General features: G+C 36.9%; 1 protein-coding gene across 10 annotated transcripts in view; it reads left to right on the top strand.

The window, feature by feature from the left end:
* WWP1 (WW domain containing E3 ubiquitin protein ligase 1) overlaps positions 1-24,867 on the top strand; it is a 64,107-nt gene extending 39,240 nt beyond the window's left edge. For 5 of the 10 annotated variants that reach the window (XM_075743774.1, XM_075743777.1, XM_075743772.1 and 2 more), the window contains 17 exons: positions 393-741; positions 3,294-3,389; positions 4,652-4,826; positions 9,092-9,146; positions 9,241-9,325; positions 9,424-9,552; positions 10,491-10,563; positions 10,653-10,724; positions 11,771-11,859; positions 14,581-14,740; positions 17,550-17,683; positions 17,770-17,910; positions 19,572-19,692; positions 20,907-21,011; positions 22,284-22,380; positions 22,712-22,784; positions 23,939-24,867. In XM_075743774.1, the coding sequence (XP_075599889.1) occupies positions 393-741; positions 3,294-3,389; positions 4,652-4,826; positions 9,092-9,146; positions 9,241-9,325; positions 9,424-9,552; positions 10,491-10,563; positions 10,653-10,724; positions 11,771-11,859; positions 14,581-14,740; positions 17,550-17,683; positions 17,770-17,910; positions 19,572-19,692; positions 20,907-21,011; positions 22,284-22,380; positions 22,712-22,784; positions 23,939-24,038 (2,054 nt within the window). In that variant the 3' untranslated portion in view covers positions 24,039-24,867. Of the gene's footprint in view, positions 1-392; positions 742-3,293; positions 3,390-4,651; positions 4,827-8,869; positions 9,017-9,091; positions 9,147-9,240; positions 9,326-9,423; positions 9,553-10,490; positions 10,564-10,652; positions 10,725-11,770; positions 11,860-14,580; positions 14,741-17,549; positions 17,684-17,769; positions 17,911-18,681; positions 18,835-18,930; positions 19,101-19,571; positions 19,693-20,906; positions 21,012-22,283; positions 22,381-22,711; positions 22,785-23,938 lie in introns of those variants that run through there. The other 5 variants (XM_075743780.1, XR_012833770.1, XR_012833769.1 and 2 more) reach the window with 5 other exon arrangements.
* Positions 24,868-26,691: the final 1,824 nt, after the last annotated feature.

Below are 26,691 nucleotides of genomic sequence, written 5' to 3'. Positions count from 1 at the left end.
TCATGCTAATCAAGATTCTTTTTTGAAGTTGATATAAGTTCAAAGTTTCAAAGCAAATAAAGCAGTACTGTTTTCAGGGAAGCAGAAAGGACCTTTTTGCTAATCTAAAGAATAAGGTATAACGGTGAATTGACTGAGATATGCAGAAACTAAGAAATTACCTTAGCAGGGATGTAAAGAGGATGGGCTTGTAGACTGTAAGTTTTAATTACAGTTTTCACTGAGACAGGTGCATTGTGACTTTTTGTCATCTTATACAAAAGTGGTGCTTATGGCATAATGGTGTGACTTAAATGTATTCCTTCCATGTTTTTTATTCCAAAGATTGGTAATTTGAAAAGCAAATCTCATCAGATTCTGATACACAAATGTTCTTATTTCCCACTTCTCAGTTAATGGCGAGTCGTCTGCCTCTGCACCAGAAGCTGGTAATTCTTCTGTCTCGGAAGCTCTGATAGGTTCAGTTGAAGCTCCCATGTCTTCAGATTGCACTAGCACTACAGCAGAACCTCAGTCAACAACAGAAGCAACTAGTTGTTCTGAAAGCCACACTTCTCCATTACCTGTTGCGTCTGCTGGACTGGAACCTGCAGCTGCAACAGACTGTGCTCAACCTAATGCTAGAAACAGTACAGCTGCAGATGCAGCAAAACCAAGGGAATCCTCCTCGACCTCAAGTGCATCTGCAGAACCTGTAAGACAGCAGCCTGGTAATGCCAGTACAGAACCTCTGCCACCTGGGTATGTGGGCTTGATTTTAATGCTATAATTATATTTTGTCTGAACATGCATTTAAAGAAACAGAAATTTAATTCTATACTGGGATTGCCAAATGCAGGTCAGTTGGTTGAGATGGGGTTATTTAATCTAAAATTGTGTTCGTATTGCTGCTATAACTGGCTGGTAGCTCTTGTCCCAGAAAGTAACAACTGAGAACTGATTTGCTGAGACGGTATTGTGATCTAAATAGACAAACTCTTGGGCATTAGGGACGTGAAGACTTTTCATTTGATATATTCAAACTTATTTGGGTCACAATTTGTTACTCCTTTGTTTCTTAAACTATGAGAATGCAGTAGGGACCAAAATATAGAGAAGTGAAAATAGTCAGGAAATACTTGTAAGAACTTGCTGTGTAACAATGAGACCAATAATGTTACAGGTTAAAATAAAGATTTGAAATATAGATGTGCTCAGAATAGCTAGAAGCTTGTAATTCTACTAGCCTGTTAGAAACTACTTCTGTAGTCCTAAACCGTAAATGCAAAATTAAAGTGCTTAGTCTTTAAATGAAAATATAGTACATGCTCAAATATATATAGTGATCTTAAATTTTTTTTGATAGATGCTTTCATGTTTGGGTGAAAAGATGTCTTCAGTAACTAATTGGAAGTACTGACATTTCCATAATATTCTAAATACTAACTATTTTAGCATTTTATGAACACAGAAATTGTTTCTTACCCAAAGTGTATATACCTTGTTTCATTGTAGCTGATCTTTCAGAGAGCCTGTCTTGTACCTGCTCCCTCTGAAGGAGGTTCAGTAAGTTATTAGTGACATTTAACTTGAGTTTCTGCAGTTGGATAAACATGAAAACAAGCATCTAAAAAGATAGAAATTTTGTGTACATATTGTTGGGAAAGAGTTGCAAAGTTTTTATTTTCTAGATGTCTTGACAATGGAAGCACTTTATAGGTGGGAATTCCTGTGGTCACCCCCCTGCCACATTTCTTTTTTTTTAAATTAATTACATGCTTTCCCATTGAGTACAGGGTCATCAGTTCCAGTATAGTGCATGCTATGGCCAAATGCTTTTCTTCACCATTCTTCCCTGATCACATTTTTGTAGAGATTTTTTTTTGGGTTCCCCCCCAAGTCTAGTTGAGTAGCCATTATGTTTAGCCCTGGTAACTCTGTAACATGCTGCTGCTCCTGTCTTACCTCCTTGTAATCATTGCATTTAACCTCTTGAACTGCAGAAAACATTTTGTAGGAGTTTTATAGGATGCTCTCTAATAGTGAGGAAATGCACATCAAATCCTATGAGTAGCAGGCAAGGTGTTCTGTCTGTGTTTTTAGGAGCTAATTAGTTAGGTATATAAGAAAACCAAACGTATCTAATGCAAGCAAGGGCTTCAGCTTTTCTTCTAACATTTATCCTGGTTTCCTCTCCCATTTATAATTATTTTTATTGCATTATGGCAGTTCTCAGCAGCATGAAAGTTCAGTTGTTTATAATGTTTGGTCCTCTCTCCCATCTTCAATGTAAATTTGCTTTGCAACTAAAACTGAAGAAATAATCCCCAGGGATATCGGATAGAGAATTTATCAGGATAGGAAGTAGAAACACAGGAAAACCATCTTACAGCACACACTTCAGGTTCACTCTGGAAGATCCTGTTGTTTGTGGGATATAGGGAACAGTGCTTCAAAATGCAAACTACCTCTTTTTTTTTTTTTGAGAGAGAGAGAGAGACATGTACTTGGAAATGCAAAGAATGCATCTCTCAACACTTTTTGAATGAGGTTATTTTAGCAGCCAAGCCTTGAGCAGATAATTAATTGACTTTGTTTTCAGATATCTTAAATAGAATTTGAAAATGTTTGTGGATATTAGAATCATAGAATGGTTTGGGCTAAAAGGGACCTCAAAGATCATCTAGTTCCAACCCCCCTGCTGCAGGCAGGGACACCCTCCACTAGACCATGTTGCCCAAAGTCCCATTCAACCTGGTCTTAAATACTTCCAGGGATGGGGCATCCACAACCTCTCTGGGCAACCTGTTCCAGTACCTCACCACCCTCACAGTAAAGAATTTCTTTCTAACATCTAATCTAGATCGACCCTCCTTCAGCTTGAACCCATTACCCCTTGTCCTGTCACTACACTCCCTGATAAACAGTCCCTCACCATCTTTCCTGTAGGCCTCTTCAGGTACTAGTAAGCTGCAATTAGATCTCCCTGGAGCCTTCTCTTCTCCAGGCTGAACAATCCCAACTCTCTCAGCCTGTCCTCATAGCAGAGGTGCTCCAGCCCTCCGATCAGCTTCGTGTATGACGTATGCTCATGTTGTGTACCAAGTCCCTTAAAGAAGTCTTTATGCTGATGCCATTTCAAATAGGAAGTAACTGATACGTATTCTAGTGTGAGTTCTCTTTGGTGTTTTAGAATGAGGTTTGGATTATAGTATTTTCATTCAGTACCAAGGTATTTTTTTGGCTTAGTGGGGAAATAAATCCTAAGGAAGCATTTTCACCTTGATTTACATGAAAGTCTTTTTGTCTTGAAGGTGGGAGCAAAGAAAGGATCCTCATGGTAGAACCTATTATGTTGATCACAACACACGAACTACAACATGGGAAAGACCACAGCCCTTACCTCCTGGGTAATGTAGACTTTTTTGATTTAAATATGATAAAGGTATTATTTTTTGTTTGATTATTTGGTGTAGGAAAAAAGTACCAACTTTAAGAAGTAGCTCATGAAAACTGTATCATACATCACATATTAAGAAATTCTAGCTTTCATTCAATTTAAAATTATATTAATTACAGCTATTGTTACAGGAATGTTGGTACTGTGTATGTTGCTTGTTCTGATCACTTGTTCAAATACGGTTATTAAATTACTTTGTTCTTCCTTTAAAACTTAAGCATTTCTTGTGGTTTTACCCCAGCCAGCAGCTAAGCACCACACAGCTGCTTGCTCACTCCCCCGCCCCGGCCCTGCCCCAAGGGGATGGGGGGAGAATCAGAAGAGTAAAAGTGAGAAACCTCATGGGTCAAGATAAAGACAGTTTAATAGGTAAAGCAAAAGCTGCACACACAAAGCAAAACAAGGAATTAATTGACCCACTTCCCATGGGCAGGCAGGTGTTCAGCCATCTCCAGGAAAGCAGGGCTCCATCACGTGTAATGGTAACTTGGGAAGACAAACACCATTGCTTTGAACTCCCTCCCCGTTCCTTCTTCTTCCCCGGCCCCTTATATGCTGAGCATGACATCATATATATGACGAATATCCCGTTGGTCAATTGAGATCAGCTGTCCCAGCTGTGTCCCCTCCCAACTTCTTGTGCACCCCCAGCCTACTCACCAGTGGGGTGGTGTGAGAAGCAGAAAAGGCCTTGGCTTTGTGTAAGCACTGCTCAGCAGTAACGAAAACATCCCTGTGTTATCAACACTGTTTTCAGCACAAATCCAAACCGTAGCTCCATCAAAACACTAGCTACTATGAAGAAAATTAACTCTATCCCAGCCAAAACCAGCACAGCATTAGATAATGCATATTTGACCATCTTTATTTAGGTGACACCACTAGGTGTGGTGGACTGGTTCCAAACCTCAGATTTCTAGGCAAAGTGTTTTCTGTGAAACCTGCCGACATTGCTTATGGTCACAGGAATTTACAAAGTTAAAAGAGAGGGGACAGAGAGCTGAGCGTGCTATCGCTTGAAGTCTATGTTGGCTCAATGTGGTTGTCCTTCTAATAAAGTTGGGGAGTACTTTTGTCTGCTTTGGAAATTAAAATCATGCCTGTGACTCTAGTACTTCATTCAGGTACTGTCTAGGAATTGAGCATAAAGAGAAAATTAGTTATGTAATATGACTGAAAAATTTAGCTGTTAACATTTGTGTTTCTTGAAAGCTGGGAAAGAAGAGTTGATGATCGTGGGAGAGTTTACTATGTGGACCACAACACCAGAACAACAACGTGGCAGCGACCAACAATGGAATCAGTCAGGAACTTTGAGCAATGGCAATCTCAACGGAATCAACTGCAGGGAGCTATGCAACAATTTAACCAACGATACCTCTATTCGGTAAAATTTACATAAAATATAGAAATGAGTAGAGAGGTATAGGTATACCTTTTGTTCTTTAACTTTTTCTAAAAGTTAAAAATCTAAAGTGATTTTTCAACCATATGTGTTATGAGACGTTTGGCATCAGTAATTCAGATTCTGATTCTGTTGAAAAATGTTAACAAAAATTGTCCTTAAAGGCAAAAAGTACTCCCTTTTCCGAGCCTGTTCCCTAATGTGAGCCTTGCGTACTGCTTGATACTTGAGACTTTTAATGACATTAGTAAGAGGTAAAACTAAAGCAGACCCTTAACTGAAAATGAACATAAAAGCTGAGTTACGGGCGTTTTGAAGATTAAATGGCCTTCAAAACTTTTTCAGTTAGTAGAAGTCATTAGTACAGATGGCAGTTCTTTTACTTTGAGCTCATTTTTAGGCTTATGCACCTGCCTGAAGAAAATATCATGAGTAGCTTCAAAAAAGATATTTCTTGAGACAGATTTTTCTGCCTGTGACTGGATAAATAGAATAGTTGTTTTTTCAGAGTTGAGAATGATGGTGCCTGCATGTCACTGTCACTCTAAACATTCCATTTTAAGAATTGTGCTTGGTCTTTTAAAAAAAGATCCAATCCCAGAGACTTCATAAGTGATATGTAGCAACGCTGGAGTGTTTTAAAGAAGAAAATATTGAAGTACAAGTCTGAAACAGCTTCATCGGACTAGGACTGTATGCATCCGCAGACCTAACTTTGCTTTGAATTTGTTGGACTTTATTCAGGTACCCCTCTGAAGTAAAGGATGTTGCAGTACTCTTACATTTAATAATTCTCAGCCTATCTGATTAGACATTATATCTCATCACTAGCAATAGCAGAAACATGCATCACCACTCATTTTCTTAACTCCTGGAGCTGTGCATCTGTCAATTTATCTTATACAATTAGAGAAAGATAGAATAGTTGAGGCTGGAAGCGACCTCTGGAGGTCATCTGGTCCAACCCCCCTGCTCAAGCAGGGCCACCTAGAGACAGTTGCCCTGGACCACGTCCAGACATCTTTAAATACCTCCGAGGATAGAGACTCCACAGCCTCTCAGGGCAACCCGTGCCAATGCTCGGTCACCCTCACAGTGAAAAAGTGTTTCCTGATGTTCAGAGGGAACCTCCTGTGTTTCATTTTGTGCCCATTGCCTCTGGTCCTGTCACTGGGCACCACTGGAAAGAACCTGGCTCCATCCTTCTTTGCACCCTCCCCTCAGGTATTTATACACATTCGTAACTTTTAATGCAAATCCAAGAATCACAGCTGAAACATATCAAGCCAAGAACTCTCACTGAGCAACTTTCTGTACTTGTGTACTACTTAGATCAGTTGCTTAAACATCTAAGAAAACTCTCACTTTTCCTAATCCTAAGATTTATTTTGTTTTGAGCTAGATTTATTCTCTCAGGGAACAATATAGTTTTAAAATTAAATTGTATTCCTTTCTTCATTTAATGATGACTCTTACTGAAAACTACGGGCCTATTTCTTAAAATGTCCCATCTGACCTTAGAATCATTAAATTAGGATTTGTTAGAATTCTCTTTTCTAAACAGTGTATCAGTTGCATACCTAGAGCTCACATTTTGTTGGGGGGGGGAAGGAAATTATGTTGAAAAAGTGTGAATGCCTTTTTTTTTTTTTTTAACTTTAGTGCTGCTGTACACTTTTTTTCTAGAATTGTTAAGGTCAATCTACAAGTTACTTTTCTTCCTCTGGTGATATACCAGGACTCTGCCTATATAGTAGTTTATAAGGGAGATAATTATTTATTTTTTTGGGAAAAAGTGAATTAATACTTTTAATGAATAAGAGAATGTTTCAATTACCTTCAATGGTCAAAGCTAAATTATGTGAAGGAAGAAACTTGGATAGGATATAGTTATTTTAGTTACTGTTATTTTTACCTGGATTAATACATTGTACTCCTCTTGGTATTGTATCTGGTTTATCCCACACCATAGTCTAGTGTTTCAGTGTGTTCTGTTAAATATACATTAGCCAAGAGCCACATCCAAATCCTTGGACCCATTAAGAAGATTGGAGATCTCTGAATTATGCCACCATTTAGTTCTTTGTCAGACAGCATTTTCTGTTGTGTGCTATTCTTTTTATACTTCACCAAGAGAAAAGTCTTTGGTCACAGGGTCATTGTGACTGTATAGTTTCCAAAAGCAGAATAGGCTAACTGCATTTGCTGCTGAGATAATGATGATTCTCTGTTCACGTCTAGTAGCTGGTGGCTAGAACAAAGAGGCAGCTTGATTTTGAGTGTAACTATTGCATTTTCTTCTGATCCTTGCTCTGTTTCTGTTTCAGAGGAAAAATATTGTAGCTTTTGTTGCCTGAATTTGCTGTTGTAAGCTCTTAAGTGGATTTGACTTTTTTTGGATTGCAAATGCTATATAAAGCAGTGTTATAGAATCATAGAATCTTTAAGGTTGGAAAAGACTTCTAGGATCATCAAGTCCAACCGTTGACCCAACACCACCATGTCTACTAAACCATGTCCCGAAGTGGCACGTCTACAAGCTTTTTGAACACCTCCAGGGACAGTGATTCCACCACCTCTCTGGGGAGCCTGTTCCAGTGTCTGACCACCCTTTCAGTGAAGAAATTTTTTCTAGTATCCAAACTAAACCTCCCTTGGAGCAATTTGAGGCTGTTTCCTCTTGTCCTATCACTTGTTGCTTGGGAGACCAACACCCACCTCACCACAACCTCCTTTCAGGTAGTTGTAGAGAGCAATAAGGTCTCCCCTCAGCCTCCTTTTTCTCTAGACTAAACAACCCCAGTTTCCTCAGCCACTGCTCGTAAGACATCTGTTCCAGACCCTTCACCAGCTTTGTTGCCCTTCTCTGGACATGCTCCAGCATCTCAATGTCTTTCTTGTAGTGAGGGGCCCGAAACTGAACACAGCACTCGAGGTGCGGCCTCACCAGTGCTGAGTACAGGGGGATGATCACTTCCCTAGTCCTGCTGGCCACACTGTTTCTGATACAAGCCAGGATGCTGTTGGCCTTCTTGGCCACCTGGGCACACTGCCGGCTCATGTTCAGCTGGCTGTCAACCAACACCCCCAGGTCTTTTTCCTCCAGGCAGCTTTCCAGTCACTCTTCCCCAAGCCTGTAGCATTGCCGAAGTGTAGGACCTGGCACTTGGCCTTGTTAAACCTCATACAGTTGGCCTCAGTCCATCGATCCAGCCTGTCCAGATCCCTCTGCAGAGCCTTCCTACCCTCAAGCAGATCAAAACTCCCTCCCAACTTAGTGTCATCCTCAAACTTACTGAGGGTGCACTTGATTCCCTCATCCAGATCATTGATAAAGACATTAAACAAGACCGGCCCCAAGACCAAGCCCTGGGGAACACTGCTTGTGACCGGCCATAGCTTATGACCGGCTGCAGCAAGGTGATCCGTAAGATACTCTGGAAAATGTAGATTGGTTCCCATATATCAAAATTGCATTCTGCACCGAAGAAAAAAGAAGAAAGAATTTTAGTGTTCAGAAAATTCTAGGGGATGGATGCTTTCAGTTATAAATCAGAGCATGGATCCTGCAGTCTGGGGCATTTCTGCCTTTTACATTTTATTTTTCCCATGCTTTGTATTGTTGGGAGCTACTGGGGGACTTCTGCAAGGTTACAGTATGTTACAAGTTTAGCATGTTTTTACATAATAATTAAATCTTTTTTTTTTTTTTACTTTTTTTTCCTTCCTTTTAACTTTACTGTATGTTGGTATAATTTTAACCATCTGCGTATTTTAATGAATGCAGCTGCATTTGCAAAGAATGACAAATCTGAAAATAGCCAAACATCCAGGGAAGAGATCATGTATTGAGGAAGCAAAAAACCCTATGCTGGCAGTAATCACTGTGCTCGGAAATGTTTATTATGGTAAAGCATGTTCTTAAGCAAGAACATTGTGCTTATCTGCTTCTATGTGCTTCCGCAAAACTTCTATGAACTGTACATTTTTAAGACCGCTGACTCTCTCTCAAGTTTGCTGTAGGAAGGGAAAGGGAAGTTGTGTTGGGTTGAAAACAGTGGAGGCAAGGGCACAAATCATATCTTCTTACCATGTAATCTATGTTTCTTCACAAAACCAGCCTAAAAATGGCATGATGTTTTTTTCAGAATGGATAGTCTTCAGAACTAGTGGTAAGCTTAAAATGCATTAAGGAAAAAATATGAATAATATTTGGCCTAACCAAATGTCCTCTTGTTTTTAAATAGGCTTCGATGTTGTCAGCAGAAAATGATCCACTTGGTCCTCTACCACCAGGTTGGGGTAAGTTAATTAGCTGTTGATTTCAGGAAGTGACAGTTACAGAAATTTGGAATGCAGTTGTTGTATAGTGGTTTTTTTTCTTTTTTCCCCCTAGAAAGGAGAGTGGATTCAAATGATAGGGTGTATTTTGTAAATCATAATACAAAGACAACACAGTGGGAAGACCCTCGAACTCAAGGGTAGGTGTGTATATTGACTTTGCAGATGAAAAGATCTTGCTTAATTCTTATATGTCATGATATGGGGGAAAAAGTACTGTCTGTAATTTCTTCTGCAGTTTACAAAACGAGGACCCTCTTCCAGAGGGCTGGGAAATCAGATATACCAGAGAAGGTGTCAGATACTTTGTTGACCATAATACAAGAACCACCACCTTCAATGATCCTCGTACTGGGAAATCTTCTGTGTAAGTGAGAAATTCAATGTATTTTTTAATGTTTTAACTTATTATAGTTTAATGATTAAGTCTTCTCATACTAGAAAACCATATGTACTTTTACCTGGAATTGAGCATTAAATTATGAACCTATAAATTTAATCTATTTTTAAGCTTTAATTGTCAGTGTATCTATTCCACACTTTGCTGCACTTCTTTAAGGTTCAGTAGTTTTTAAACACTTTTCAAATAGCATGTTTGTAATTGTTTTATAAATAGAAAGGAGAAGTGAGACAAACATGAATATTCAACTAATGTAACTAACATTTACATTTTTAAAGAAAAGGCAAATGATTGTAATGAGTATTGCTTATAGTTATACACCCTCTAGCAAGCAACATTAATGTCTAAACAAAACAGTTCTAAATACTTTTCAAAAATGTTACATGCAAATCTTTTTTAAAATAGTTTAATATCAGAAGTATTGACTCAACCTATGGTGGCTGTCTTAATGTGTTTTATGTAGGATAGGGTTTACTTCTGATGATATGTTGGTGACTTTTCATTCAAAGAGCCTATGGAGTATTGTACTAGAAATTCCTTCATAGTTCCACAAACGTCTGAATTTATGAAGCCTGATTTAACAGTCTTTCTCTCAGTGAAGAAAGTAAATTAGATGTCTCTCCTTTAGTTGGCTTGCAATTTTTACAAGATTGATAGGGATTTGAAATCCTCTAGATCTCTACCTTTCTCTCAAATTTGGTAAATTGACTAGCATCTTAAAAAAAAATAAAAAGGAACAGGGACGGGGGCAGAAAGAAAGACCAGCTGACCAAACCATCAATTGCATTTTGTTTCTGATCATATCTTATGATAACGATTTTTGAAATCTACATGCTGTTGTTTAGCATTGAAAGTGCTGTTTGATGTCTGTGTGGTTAATCTATCTCAAATATATTTCCTTACAGAAATAAAGGGCCACAGATTGCTTATGAGCGTAGCTTTAGGTGGAAACTGGCTCATTTCCGTTACCTGTGTCAGGTACTGATAAATAATTACTTACTTTTTGAAACTATTTGAATTTACATTTATATGTGCTGCCTTTTAACGTTATTGCCTTATGATTACAGTCCAATGCATTGCCAAGTCATGTGAAAATCAATGTATCCAGACAGACTTTATTTGAGGATTCCTTCCAGCAAGTAAGCCTGTAAAGATTGTTGTGTTTGTTTATCAAGACAAAGCGTAAGAACAAAAAATGGCCGTAGCCAGTTCAGACTAATGGTCCTTCAGGCACAGTAATCTTCCTCTGGTATTAACCAGAGGGCATTCTTAGGGAAGACTGTAAGAACAGAAGTAATGTACATAATACTTTTACCAAATGATCTTTCAGCTCCCAGCTGTTTACAATTTAAATGCTTCTTAGGCTTGATGTGGTTTCTGGGTATTTAATAATCCTCAAGGGACTTCTCTTCTGTGAGCTTGTCTGTGCTCCTCTTGTGAACTTTTAGCATCTACAGCATCCTGTGGTAAAGAGTTCCATAGCTTAACCACCTTGTGTACCATATTAACTTAACCACATCGGATTTGCTTCTCTCATTCTTGTGTGTGGTTATATACATTACAAAATGTTATTTTCTCCAATTAAAACTGGTGTCCTGCTTTGTCCTTCAAACATTAAATCTGCGTAATTTAAGCTTACAGTTCTTGAGCTCTTACAGTCTGCAACCAATGTATGTTCCTTCCTTCTTTCTCTGTAACAATGAAAATTCTTGCCGCTGTCACCACATTGAACCCTCTTGGGAGGGATTCTCTATAAGTAAAAACTATGTTATTAATGAAACTATATTACTCTCATTTTGAATTAAGTTACGGTTTTAAGTGATTTGCCTAAACCCAAAAATCTGTCATATATCAGATGAAATGCCTTTTCGCCTGTTCTCGTTTAATGATACTGAATGCCTTAGGAAGAGTATGAGAACAGGGCAACCATGTAGTGATACTTTCCAGATATGCCCTCCCACTTGCTAGCAGTCTGCTGCTCAAGGACTCGGAAGTCCGAGTTGGTATTTTTGTGTGCAGTTCATTGATTGCAGGTTCCATGAGATGGTCTAATTTCTTGTTAAATCTGTGTAAACATTTGACATATATGGTATTTTTGTATCAAATAAAATCCGAATAAGAAGGAGCGATTCTATTGACAATGCGTAATTTATAACTTATTAAATTTTGGGGTTTTTTTTAATAGATTATGGCATTAAAACCCTATGATTTGAGGAGAAGATTGTATGTTATATTCAGAGGAGAAGAAGGATTGGATTATGGTGGCTTGGCAAGGTAAAAGAAAATCAGTTTAAAATAGTTTTTATATTTTTAGTAGCACTCTAACCTTTATTTCTAATGTCATTCTGTTGGCAAAGAAACTGCTTAGTTTTGCAGTCTGACCTGGTTACCTTTTTAGCTCCCTTTAATGTATTAAGGAAGTGGAACTGGCAGCACTGGCTATTGTTAGGGGTTATAACTTTGCATTGGTAAAACTGTCGTCTCAGTTGTTCAGTTCTTTGACAACGATTGATGTTTAAATTGGAATTTTTTAATGCCATTTAATTGCTTTAGACTGAGTTATTTCAGAAACTTCCCATCAGAAAGTTCCACTTTCCTGGAAGTGGGGACTGTGGAAAAATAAAGTGTTTTGCTTATTTGTTAAGAAACAAGTGAACACCAGATTTGGGCTGATAAGAACAGAAAGGACATAAGAGGAGAGTAGTGCAGGCATGAAGTAATGGCAGACGAGCAGACTATGTAGGCTGCACAGGAATACAAAACAGCTAGACAACAAGTTATTCTAGAATCTGAAGTGCAACTTGGAGGGAAAATCTGATAACAGGAAAACCATAGACAAAATGCATTTCATCTGTTGACCGTATAAAAGACAGCCACTGAGTACTGCTGCCAGTTACTTGACTGAAATGTTACTATTAGGATGAAAATATCAGTACTACTGCAGATCCAGGGAGTTTGAAGTGATAGGTGATGAATTTTTTCTTGGGTTTGGTTTTTTTTTTTTTTTTTAATGTGAAGGTATTCTATTTTGGTTTTGTTCTGGTTTTATGTAGCTTGCTGTGTTAAAATGAAGTTCATTGGAAATGTGTAGTATTTGTAAGTAAGGAAGCTTGCCTCTGAAGGTTGAGCTTCTTTGGATATATGGGTGGTTATGCTTCTGAATTACAATACCTGCTAGGCTTTTCAGGGGTGATTGCAGGGAAGAATCCAATTTTTGCTTTGCATGGGTTTTGTTTGGTTAGTGTCCCTATCTTGATGGCCCTACACATAGGATGGGGAACCAGGAGAATTGAAGTAATCTGTTCCAGAGAAACAAAGTATTCCAAAGAAGTGATGTTAGAATAATTTAGCTGAAGAGCATTAGTGATAGGAAGTGGCAGAATAAATAAATAAATAAATAACAAATATAGAAGTAATATAACTTTGTAGTTTTAGGAATAGGTCTTGCCCAAGATTTTGTGTGTGAAATTGAGAAGCAGCAATGATCTCATTGTAACTTAAACTGAGAAATCTCAAGTGACACTGGGTAAATGTTCATGTACTGACTTGCTAATGTAACACTGTATTAATACAAATTTAGAAAGCTGATGCGCCTGATTTATCACCTGTCTCTCAGCAGGCTAAACTCAATGTTCCCTCCAGAATTTTACCTTGTGTTCAGAAGGACCAATCTGACACTGTGTCCTGTGGCTAGTTCTAGCAGTTGACGTGAAAAATTCATTGCTTCTGCAAACTTCTTGTTGATGACTGATGTCTTTGATTCCTCCCTTGTTATCTGGCTTTGATCTAATTTAAATGCCTATTACATTTGATGCTTCTGTGCAGAGCTAATATAATTGTCTCAGTATAAAGCTTGCACAGAATGCTGTACAACATTCTCATGTTTATTAAAAGGTACACAGAACCCTATTAGGGTTATCATATCCTGGCTGCCTTTCTCTGTTTACTCTTTCTACTTGGGCTTTGAGTTGGAAGCGTGTTGTAGCAATCATGACCCATGACTTGAGTTTCAGAGAACTATTAGGAGAAACAAGCCAGCAAACCTCTCATTTCTATTCCCTGCTCTCAGGTAAATCTAGGGATAGAAAAGATGCCTCTTCAATGTGATGGCTACAAGGTAATGAGGATGGAATTCAGTCCCTGCAGTTGTTATAGGATAGACTTTTAGCTTTTTTTGCAGCTTTTCCCTAAGCCTGGTTGTTCAGTTCCAAGCATTTGGGGTGTGATACAAAAACTCCTGAGTATATATGACTGCTTCTGAGGTGTCTGATTGTATGTAAATACTATGGAGCAACAAATATTCTAAAAATCAGCTATCCTAACACTGAAATACCAGATTCTATTATTATTTCAGGTCAGCTGAGTTGGAAACTATGAAAGTGGTGAATAACATGTATTAGTTAAACCTCAACAAAAGCATATTTTCACATTGTTGTGTCCTGTGGGCTTAACTTATGCATGGTAATTTGTTAAACCACAGTAACTCAGTGTGTGTTCTGCTGTCAGATTTGGAAAGCAAATAAGGTGTGCTGTGGTTTGGGTTTTTTTGTTTTGTTTTACCTGGATTGTTTATAATAAGCACTGCCCATGGAATAATCTGTAATTTTTTTTTTTTATTTGAGTTTTATGCAGTAAAGCAGGCATAAGGAAAACAAATACTGTGTACTGGTTGAGGCAAGGACTCTGTAGGCAAAAATGTTACTAATATGCAGCTAAAACCTATGTGATGAGGGTGTGTTCAAGGTGACAATCTTAACAATAATTTCTAAACTTTGGAAACCATGACTTTCTAACATTGTTTTTAATAATGAATTTTTTTTATATTTAAGAAGTATATAATGCCATATATTATTCTGTGATTCTAATACAACACTGTTTATATTATTTTTCTAAGTTTGCATATATTTTGACCATTTTGCTAGCTACCTAAGAGGAATGGTGATAAACATCTGTATTTGATGTTTTTTATGTGTATACATGTTTTTTTTTCCTTAGAGAATGGTTTTTCTTGCTTTCCCATGAAGTACTGAACCCTATGTACTGCCTATTTGAATATGCTGGCAAGAGCAACTATTGCCTGCAGATAAATCCAGCATCAACAATCAATCCTGACCATCTTTCATATTTCTGTTTCATTGGGCGCTTTATTGCCATGGTAGGTTAGATTTTTAAGGTATTATTATTTTCTGTAGCTATACATTTATTCCTGAACAGTATTTGTTTTTACAGTTATTAAAGGTTATATTAATCTCTTAGAAATGGAAGATTAAGGCATATAAGGTTATTGAGCCAAAATATTCCCTGAAAGTTAAGTCTCTGACACACTCAAGTTTCCTGGGATAGTGATGAAAGTTAATATGACATTCAGTATAATATTTTATTTTTATCAATTGGATGTGTGTACTTCATGCAAATCACTGTTTGATTGAGTGTCTGAATGCTCATGCTCTGAAAAATCTGACTAGTATTTTCTGAAAAAGGCTCCTCAGTTAGACTAGGTATACTTTACCGTATTCAAAAAAATGAGTTACAAATGTTTTGCGGAGTACACTGAGCCTTAATTGAAATGTATGTACTTGGATACAAAGGTCAGATACTGAGGAGAGCAGAAGCTGTCAGAGAGCTGATTCTCTGCCATCAGATTTCTCTTAAACTACAAGCTGACAAGGCATGTTGTATCATTTCTTCTTCTGGTATCACTGAGGTGATACCAGAAGTCCACCCTGTAGTGGACTGCTCTGTCACATTTCTTTCCTTCCGTGTAGTAATACAGTCATTTTTCCATATAATCATCATGATGTCTGCAGGGTAGCCCTCAGCAACGTCGCTGAACTTGGCAAATAGTGAAACCAAAAAGAGTAGGTAACAGTGCATTTTCAGATTGAAGAGACTGTAATCTTCTGTTGTTCAGGTTTTTTGTATGAAATTAGAATAAATATAAGCAAAGTGTAGCATAGATGGAAAAAAAATGTTGAGACTTAAAATAAGTTAGGTTTGGGGCTTTTCTTGATTTTGCTTTTCATATAGATGCTTCTTGAGAAGCAAATTTGTTCAGTTTTGATGATAACATCTCTGATTTCAAGGATTTTATGGCCAAGTTCCCCATTTCTGTGCTGTCATGAAAATTTATTTCATTGGGTTAACACTTTCAATAGGCTACCAATTTTTTTCTTTCTTTTAGAACCCTCGGTAAGCTCTAATGCCATTTAGCAGGAAGATATGATAAAGCTAATTAGGTGCTAGAGCCAAATGCTGTTTCTTTTAGTCAGTGAGTTTTGATCTTGCGCATAAGATAAATCCATAATTGAAATGTTAACTTTAGGAAAATTACTTCCTAAAAGTATAAATCATAGAAGAGAACTTAATTAAAGTATTTAATCAAAATACAGACTTTTCTTTCCTGAAGTATTTTTGTATTTTTATTTTAAATTCTCTAAGGGGGTGGGAGACAGAGACACCTTTGTAATGGTCCCTCATGTGGTCTGTTGTGAGCTTTGAGTATATTCATGGTTTAGAATGGATGGCACTTCCTGCAGTACTTCCTGGGATACCCTCTAGTGGCTTAAAATACCTCAGCTAATAATGTAAGTGGGAATCAATTTAAGGAGTCTCGATGGGCTTTTTAAGTGCAGTTGTAGTTTCTGTCTAAGTTCTAGAATAGTTGTGATTTTCAGATCATTATGACTTCTTTTGGATTTATACTTAAATACCCACAGACATTTTCAACTGAAATGGGTTAAACATAAAGAATACACATCTTACTTGGTAACAAAAAGCTGTTAAATGAGGTTTGCTGAGGCAACTTGTATAATTTGCTGTAAGATTATCATAGACATTAAATGAGATGATTTAAGAGCTTACTTTTGCAAAAAGCAGGAAATCGTATGGCTGGATGCTGCACTTGACATTTAATTTTTTCATTTCTATCAACTCACTCTCCCATGAGAAGTATAGACTAGTAAATAAATAAATAAATAAATGTCCCTGAGAGAACCTTTTTAAGCTCTTCTAAAGCAGAAGAAAATGCATGAGAGAGTAAGCCTTGGGGAAATTAGAAGCTGGAAAAAAAAGATGGAGCCTTGCCTTTTCCTAAAGGAAATGAATGGTTACGTTGGCTCTTCTGCTCCTAGAATTTCAGCTGTGAGGAAGACAAACAATGAATGCCATACTTGGCCTACATTTAGGATGATTTGTAAAGAGGTATTTTATTTAAGAAAGTGTACCTAATGAGGGCAAAAAGTATTTTCATAGTTATAGCTGTGCTCAGTTAGCTCTCAGATGCACTGAATCAGTATAGAGGTTAGGGCTCTGTGTGCGTGTAATGCTAGGCTTCAGTGCTAGAGTTTAGCCTACACCCTTTGTGCACGCGTGGTGAGACAAGTGTGACCATGATTTGGTTTTTTTTCCCAATTTCTTTTTGCAGTAGAAGGGAGAATCTCAGTTCTCAGTTCTGTTACCTATAAAAAATGTGATTGCTAAAGCTCTTTCTGAAGCAGTCTGTGATTGCATTTTTTAAACTGTTTATTACATGCTGCAGTAGCATTGTGTAAAGGATGGTTTTGCAGGATGTATATATGTAGTAAAAAATGGCAGTAACACTCAAGTAGGATGAAATATGATCAAGTAGGATCAAATAACTCTTGGAATATATTCTTATTCACATAATAAAGCGTAAACTTAGTCATTTTCTCTTTTAATAGACTTCATTCTTTTATGAAAAGTGTATTTTTAATCAAAAAAGTTCTAAATTGTAGTGATAACATATGCTTGGATAAATTTTGTCAATTAACTTTTTTTCTTCCCATTTAATATATTGTTTTGTTCTTTTTAAATACCAAGCTGCTACTGCTACTTGGTGCTTTTTATTATTTCAAGGAGAAGGGAAAAAAAGAATTCAGGTCCAGAAATACTTCAATAATTCAGTAGTTCAGTAAAAGCTAAACAGACTTTTTTCTGTTCAACAGGCATTGTTTCATGGGAAATTTATTGACACTGGTTTTTCTCTGCCTTTCTACAAACGAATGCTAAGCAAAAAACTTACTATTAAGGACCTAGAATCTATTGATACTGAATTTTACAACTCCCTAATTTGGATAAGGTTTGTAGATTATTTTTTTGTATGTGATGTTTTATGGATTTTGTCATTTATATAGAATTCATTGCGCTTTTTTTTTTTTTATTCAGGGATAATAACATCGAAGAGTGTAACTTGGAAATGTATTTTTGTGTGGATATGGAGCTCTTAGGCAAAGTAACCTCACATGAGCTGAAATCAGGAGGTTCAAATATCTTGGTAACTGAGGAGAACAAAGAAGAATATATTGGGTAGGAAGGTGTAGATGTTGAAAAAAGTGGTCCATATTTCTTCTGTTGCTGTAGTCTTTTTTGACACAGTATATGATTTGTTTGTTGTGTTTGGGTTTTTTTTCCTTTTTCTTTTTTTCCTATTACTATGTAATTCTTGGGACTATTACTGAAATGGTATCTTGGTACATTTTGCTATCTTGGTACACATGATCTCTTGGTACATTTTGATCTCTCCTATTCCCCTCTTCCCTCTCCCTCCACTGTACACCACCCCCACCCCCACCCCCCCCAAAAAAAAAAAAAAAGAAAAAAAAAAGATGACCTGATAGAGAGAACATGACCTATCTTGTTATTACATGTACAGTGAGAGAACAGATGAAACTTAAAATGAACAAACAAAATGAGGGAACAAATCCAGGTGGAAGGAAGAAATGTATTTGACAGAGGATTTCAAAATTGTTCAGAACTTTGCTGTCACTGTGGAAACTGAAGTTCAGAATGTTATATAATGTGGTGTGACTTAAACTATTTTTTTGCTTTGTTCTGTTATGCTGCTCTTTCCTGCTTCTCTCCTAATCTTACCACTCTTTGTCTTTCTGAACCTGTATTTCTGATCCATCTATTCAGAGTGATCTCAAAAGCAGATGTACACAGATCCTTTTCTGTGATACAGTGTATGTCCAGTGCTGCACATAAAGTTTCCACTTAAATTAGCAGTCTTTAGTTTCTTAGTCAAATAGTTTCTATAGAATGTATATATATTTATTGTCCTTTTTTTTTTTTATTCAGAAGTGGCTTGACCATTTTAGCTGAAACATAAAAAAATGTTACCTCTTCTTCCAAATCTTAGCATAAATCAGAAGCTCAAAACAGAAAATGACTACTCTTTGTTGAAGCTGGAAATAGTCTTATGCTGGAAGTATTGGGCAACCATAGTTATAGGTATTATAAGCCACAGTATTTGTTATTATTCTCTGCCTACATGGTGTTTTTTGCTCAAGAACAGAATATTTTAAAATTGGTGGAAATGTTTCATAGAATCATAGAATATCCTGAGTTGGAAGGGACCCATAAGGATCATCGAGACCAACTCCTGGCTCCACACAGGACCAGCTGAATCAGAGCATATGACTGAGAGCGTTATCTAGATGCTTCTTGAACTCAGTCAAGCTCGGTGCTGTGACCGCTTCCCTGGGGAGCCTGTTCCAGTGCCCAACCACCCTCTCGGTGAAGAACCTTTTCCTGATGCCCAACCTCAACCTCCCCCGTCGCAGCTTCATTCTGTTCCCTCAGTTTCTTTTCTACCATTGAAACACTAGGATTATGCACTTTTTAAGCTAAAGCAAATTTTGTCATAAAAAAATCATAATGCCCAAGTAGCATTATTTTCATGAAAAGGCTGCTGAATTTTGATTAGTGCAAGGTTAATAATAATAAAAAATTTATTTTTTAACTAGAATGATAATCTAAGTTCATCGTGCTACTTTTACTGTTGTCAAAGTTTGGAGATTTGTGATAATGTTAGTATGGTAGGTCCCTTGTAGTCTATGGAATCATACAGTATAAGAAAGTAAAATGGAGGGGAGCATTACCTCATGGGAACACATGCAGTCATACGTGTTTAGACTTCTTCATGTTGACTGCTAATTGATATTTATGTTTGGTTTTTTCCATCCCAGGCTAATGGCTGAGTGGCGATTTTCTCGGGGAGTCAGAGAACAAACCAAAGCTTTTCTTGATGGTTTTAATGAAGTTGTTCCTCTACAGTGGCTACACTATTTTGATGAAAAGGAGCTGGAGGTGAGGTTTTCTGTTCAACAGTTTTACCTTTTGCAAAGGTAATACATACGGAATGATTAAATGGATAGGTCAGCTTGAATCTCTCATCTGTGGCATGCTGTATTTGATAACTTCTGGAACATGGAGAATTTAATAGGGGCAGTGGGGGTAAATCATGGGGAAAAGTCAGTATCTATTGAATCAGTGTTTTGTGGTGTTCAGCAGTTGGGAATTTTAGATTCCATTCTCATATTAAAATGTGTGCAAGTTTCTATGAAAGGATCAGAATGTGAGGTCACAGATGGATCTGTTAGTCATAGAAAACTTTTTCCTCTGTGGTAGATGGGTAGAATTACCTTGTAACAGGTGGCACAGAAGTTGATTCTGATGTATAGTGATTGCTTAGTTTCACAGACATAGTCAGGACAGGTTCTAGGGTTATTACACTTAAGGACAGAAAGTTGGAGGAACCAACGAGGTTTGAAACTGAATTTTGCAGATCCTCAGTATCTAACCCAAGGGCTGATAAGAGGAATCACTTGCATGCACCATGTTTACTTAACAACCAGCCTGACCTATACTCATTGTTGGGGTTGTGATTTGTAGCTGGGACAAAAGGCTCTGTAGTGCAATGCTTATTTATTTCTGTGAGACCTGCCAAGGTATAATGAGCAGTGTTCTGAAAGCTTCTTAAGTTAAATGGGAGTTTTTCCTGAGAAGGAACTTTGATCTATCTTATTTAGTGTTCAGTTTTCTGGGAGGCTTTACCTTTAGCACTTTAAGCTTTCATTGCCTCTTTTAATGAATACTTTGCAGATTTATACTTTGCAGTGTATTTCATCTTTATTAGTAGTAGCAGTATCTGCAATGTAATCATCATCATCATCTTGGAATATGAGGCGAGGATTTAATAGGAAAGGTAATATCCTCTTTAATATAAAATTTCCTTTTATGGGAAAGGTGATATCTTTTATTATTGAATTATTAGTTGAAAGAAACTAAGTTTCTGATACGCGGGCTTTCAGACCTCTTAAATACATAAACAACTTTGGAGGAGTTCTGTAAACTTAGGATAAAGGAAAATCTAACTGTGGAGTAAAATGAAAGAATTAACAGCCCTTTTTTGGGAGCAGGAACTTCCATTTTTGTTAGCGTGCCTCATACAAGATACAAAATTAACTTTTAATTTTTGTGTGTACACATGTATATTGTCAAGCAACCATTCTGTTTTCTAGGTTATGCTCTGTGGTATGCAAGAAGTTGATTTAGCAGACTGGCAGAGGAACACTGTTTATCGTCATTATACAAGGAACAGCAAGCAGATCATATGGTTCTGGCAGGTATGGTGATTAGTAAAATTTCCAATTTCTTTAGGTTTTGTTTTGTTTTGTAATACAAATAGCACGTGGAGTGGAGGAATGCCATCTGAGTGCAGGTTCTCACTGCTTCTTTTCTTTTTTCTTCTCAGAGAAGGAAAGGAGGATTACTGGTTCTTAGGAAGCATACTTTAGGGTGGAAAATGGCAGATAGATACCCACATTACATTTGGATGGCTGGGTCATGAATACTTGTTCTATAAGTTGTCCTTCTTATTGATTATACAATGATAGATAGAGGGTTTTTTTATTCTTAGCAGTGATCTACCTTCTATATGTTCTAATATGTAGCACACCTGTACATCTGAAATGCCACATATTATTTATGATTATTGTCATATTAACTGTGCCAGTCTAGCATTGATTATAACTCACATTTTAATGAAGTTGGCTAAGAATTATTTTCAGAAAAAAACCTACAAAAATGCTAGACAGGCTCTCAGTTTCTATGAATTTCCCTAGAGAGAAGTCACAGCTAGGCAGTTCCTGCCTTTTGATAAATCACTATTGTAGAGATGCTTTTAACAAAGTTCTATAAGAAAATGATGCAAATCAGTTATTTCCTAGCTTATTTATATTGTCAGAATAATGTAAGATCTGGCGATATAATCTGTTTTTGAGAGGCTTGGTACTGAAAGAATCTTAACGGGAAGTTCAGGTAACTTGGATATGGTTTCAACATTTGTAGAACAAAAATACTCATTTTGTTATCCAGGTTTTTCTGAGTCAAAATTCTAGTTGTATTAATGCCTCCTCTCTTATTGAGATGGTCTCTGTCCCCCCGTCTTTTCTTCCTCTTCCCTTTCCCAGTGAATTTCCTTATGAAGTGATGCAGCTATTACAGATGGTGTTTCCTCTCACTGAGACTGCCACGTGCAGAGAATACTTCAGTCTTGAAATACCCAGAGCCTGTGGCTAGGCTATTGCTGTGTTTAATCAAAATGGCAATAGTCTTCATATAAAGCATTGGCATGATTTGTATTTTAGTGCAGAATAAAATAGATAAAGTTTCTTCTTATTTGCTGTTCCCAGCCTTATAACAGTTGACAGTGCATATTATCTGAAATCACTGTCTTCTCCCTCCACCCAGTTTTGCTGAAATCAAGAAAGGTAAACTGTTCTCACGGTGGTGTCTTTTTAAATGGAATTATACTTTTTCAACAGTCTTGTGGGGTTTTTGTTTTTCTCCAGCTATGCTAAAGTTTTTTATTAAGTAATTTCAATTTCTGTGCCTAGTTCGTAAAAGAAACAGACAACGAGGTTCGCATGCGACTTCTGCAGTTTGTCACTGGCACTTGCAGATTACCACTAGGTGGATTTGCTGAACTTATGGGTAAGTAAGTAAAAGGTGACCAAAACTTTTATACTGAACTGTTCCATCTGCAAATGAACCGTGCTGCAAGTGTACAGATAGCAGGAACTTCATGTACATCAGCTTGTATCTAGAAGGGCTTTTTATATCAGAAATCCCATGAATACATTTATAAATGATTAGGAAATTAGCTCATTTCTATGAGAAGAATGTTCATATTCATGTAACATCGAGTAGCACGTAATGAGCTCTGTCTGCTGTATCATCTGAGTTGTGTCTTATATCACGTATATGTATCATGTGTGCTACTTAAAAGTAACAGCTTCACACTGTTAAAAATCTTCTTTCCTAGGAAGTAATGGTCCTCAGAAATTCTGCATTGAAAAAGTTGGTAAGGAAACCTGGTTACCAAGAAGTCACACTTGGTGAGTTGTTACATGTAAACTTTCTGTACCTTTAGTGGTTCTCTCTTTCAATCTTGCATTTACCAAAGCAAATGAAATCTAATTTGAATCAGTTCTCGATCTCCATCTTCAGCTTCTTTGATTGCTCTGATATGCCAGTATTGAAAACTTTTCTGGTTGCCCTGTTCTTAAATTTTGCTACTGCACTGTAGACAGTTTGTCAGTATCAGAAGTATGATATCATCCTTCTTGCATAGAACTGAGAGGTGTTTCCCTAATTCTTTCTTTTAGGGAATATTAAATAACTGAACAAAAGTCATGTTGGTATTAGGTATATACAGTTATTAGATACAATTCTTATACATGCACATTATAGAAGATAAATGTATAGTCATGAGAGAAAGCAAGGTGAAAGAAATCACAGCAAACATTCAAAACAAGGATGCTTAGCCAAGACTGCAGGTATTTTTTCTGCCAGGCTTCAGACTGTTGTAGGCTTGGCATTCCTATGCCAAACTGGAGCAACAACAGGTATACACAGATCAGTTTCCCCATGCATACTGTGTGCAAAATGGACACACCTTCCTTTGGCAACACTGGGACAGTAATATTCAGCATACTTTTAAACTACTTCAGGGAATCCTCCATTTTCTCTACTGCTGCTGTTTTTTCAAGTGATGATTGCAAGAGTTAAACATCCCTCTTTGTCTAAGATGATTTTGGGGAAGACACAGAATTTTGGCAGGAGCCTTTTAGGGCAAAGTTCAGAGCGAAAAAAACCCCACCCCTATATCCAGGCATGCTTAGGAAGAAGAAAAATTCAGCTTTTTCATGCTCTGCTGGAATTTGGAGCTGCTTCAAACCAGGATGATGGCAAACATTTCTTCTTCTGAGTATTACACTTCTCTGTATCTATCTTGGGCTTGGTCTTTAGTCTTCAGAGGTTCTGGTTTTTGTCTGCTGCGATAACGGTCTTTTGTTTCTTGAAGTATTCCTCTCAAACTTTGCCTGTTTTTGCAGCTGATAGAAACGTCCAGGCAGTGAGATAGCACCGATTGCTATTTCTTCATTTCTAAGTGTTAGACCAGACAATTTTTAACTTCTACTATAGAGTTCTGTAGTGTTCTACATGGGATTTAGATAAACTTAACCAAATTTTGTTTTTTTCTGCTCAGTTTTAATCGTTTGGATTTGCCACCATATAAAAGCTACGAACAACTAAAAGAGAAGCTGCTCTTTGCCATTGAAGAAACAGAGGGATTTGGTCAAGAGTAGAAGTGGCTTCCAGTCAAAAAGGAGATCTTGCATAATAAAAGACCCAGCCACCTAAAATTGCACACTTAATTGTATATAAGCTTTTTGTTCTGTACAGTGATCTTTCTGGAACTCTAAAAGTGTAATTGTTCTCCGTTCTTCCACAAAGATATGCAAAACAGTTCAGCCTTTTCTACTTTTATTTATTGCCCTTCCAAAAGACCAGAAAAACCCCTCATAAATTTTGAAAGCAGACAAGAGACTTATTTAAGATATATATAAAAAATATAAATATATATACTAATAGGCTCTAGTTTTATAGAGCTTTAAGTGTATGAAAAGTTGCAGCCATTTAAAAGGGCCTGGATTTGCTTTATCTTGGCTTTATTCAGAAAAATGTTTAAACTGCTCTGTGTTCTCTCTTAAGAAACATCTCCAAGTTTGTTTTATTGCATGGCTGTTCTAAAAGGTGTTAAAGGCTTAGGCCAAACGTATCCTAAATATGTAGAAAGATGCTGCTGGTATTTGAGATGACAGAATATGTTGTTCTGTCAGTTTAATTTTTTAAAATACGTACATAGCTGATATATCCCTCTCTACTGATGTAGCCAAGGTCATGAATAAAGCCTTTACTACTTGCACAAGAGTCATGTACAATAAGATGAATGTGATTTAATGTTGAAAGGAATTGGTGCCACTGTTCTGACTTATTGTAGGAGCTGAACAGAATATTTTAATTCATTTGAGCAGCATTGAAATTTGTTTACATCTTACCTTGGGTTATTACCACAAGGATGTTAGGTAATCTTCAAAGAAAAAATAATAATAAAAGAGAAAATATTATACATTCTCTCCTTGGTCTGGTGTCTTACAGGTTTCTTCTTTTTTTTGTTTTTTTGTTTCCTTTTTCAATCTGTGATGCCCTTTTTGTAGAGTATATTAATGTAAACTGAGCTATAAGGGTATACAAAAGGTAATGTGAACTTTGCTGCTTTCTATGTTCATGTTCAGTTTCAGTTTTTGGATCTAGTAAACCCAAATAAAATGAAAGTTACATAAGCTTTGCACAGATAAAAATACTCTTAAGTATTAAATACTCTCATTGCTCTTAAGTTCTTACAGAAATTCAGATGTACCTGAATTAAGTATGTCTAAAACCTGTCACTCTTTTATGTAGGTCAAGTTTGTCCTAAGTGCACAACAATATAAAGCCATTTTTAAATTAGTTTTATTGGCATTGAGGGCATTTGCTGAACTGCAAAGATGTGTTTTAAAAAAAAATAAAAATTTAACACCTTATTCACATGAATGATATTAAATGCTACTTCTAGCAAACTGTGCTTCCTTATTATAGAGTAAAAACATTTAAAATTACCACTTGTATTATGCTTTAAATATTAACTGTAAATTCCATTACATTTAACTTATACAGAATTTTGTACACACATGAAAATGATTTTAGAATATGATTAAACACTTCTGTAACATATCATATTGCACTGTTAAAAGTGTACATGCAGAAAAAATAGCTATATCTCTTCATGTATCTTTCCAATACAGCAACTGAATTCTGCCAAAATTTTATTTTTCTACATATTGGATTCTCCTAAGGCTTTGTATTCAATCTGCACAGCTTACTGTGGAGCTGTTAACCTGTACGTAGCTTTGGTAACACCGGTAGTGCAGCGGGCCCAACAGACCGCTATCTTACCTGAACTTTCTGTAAGAATTTCAAAAATTTCCACCACTTTGAGGTTTTTCATACTACACCAAATATCGTCTGCGAAACCATTTTCAGAAATACAGCATTAGATTAATTTCAAGTGTAAATCCACTTAAATTATGACTTATGCTGGTTTGAATGGAGGAAGCTTTAAAAAACACAACCGAACAACAAACGTCAAAGGCTGGGCCACGGAAGGGTGTATGGCTTGCCTGAAAGACAATTAAGAGTGCTAAGTGTCATAAAGTTGAACTTCATGAATTTGCACTAATGAATGACTTGGTGACCCACTACCAACTGCTGAATTTTGTGAATCTGTGAGTAAGAGAACAAAATAATAATAAAAAAGACAGCACATCACAAGAATGTAGTTGCTTTATTGTTTTGATAATTTTAGCTGTCTCATAGCAATAGTTATGCAATAGTTTTTCCTGGGGTAAGGGTTAGTAAGCAAGGAAAAAAACCAAACCTAGCGGCCTTCTGTGCATGTACGTGATCTATTAATTAGTTTTGAAGGACTGACTACAAGCATGAGAAAAAAAGAGGAAAAAAAACCACCCAACTCAACGATTTGTATACTTGTTTGTGAGTGTGTACAGTTAACTTGGCCTTTCTGGGAATTCTGGTAATACTGCATTGTAACTTTTTCCCGTGTGCGTTCCCCATGATTCAGCTGTATTTGGGGGGGGAGGGAAGACAGAGAAAAGAGGAAATACAGTAAAGGCTGGAGATCAGATGAGGGAAGCAGTGAGGTAGTACTACAATACTACTGGAAGGAGCTACTGTGTAGCTCATGGGTTCTGTTTGTTCCTTTCTTCCTGCAAAGCAGCTCAGCTGCTCTTTTCTAAACACTCAGCAATGTTTACCTGGTGGACCAGTAGCCTTCCCCTTTCTGCAGATACTGTTTTCTGCAGCAGAGAAAGCAGAGAAGCAAGGTGCCTCTGCCACAAA

Source organism: Balearica regulorum, chromosome 2, assembly GCF_011004875.1.
Source record: "Balearica regulorum gibbericeps isolate bBalReg1 chromosome 2, bBalReg1.pri, whole genome shotgun sequence".
NCBI classification, from domain to species: domain Eukaryota; kingdom Metazoa; phylum Chordata; class Aves; order Gruiformes; family Gruidae; genus Balearica; species Balearica regulorum.
Note: the sequence above shows the minus strand (reverse complement) of the source record. Positions and strands in the feature narration are given on the sequence as shown.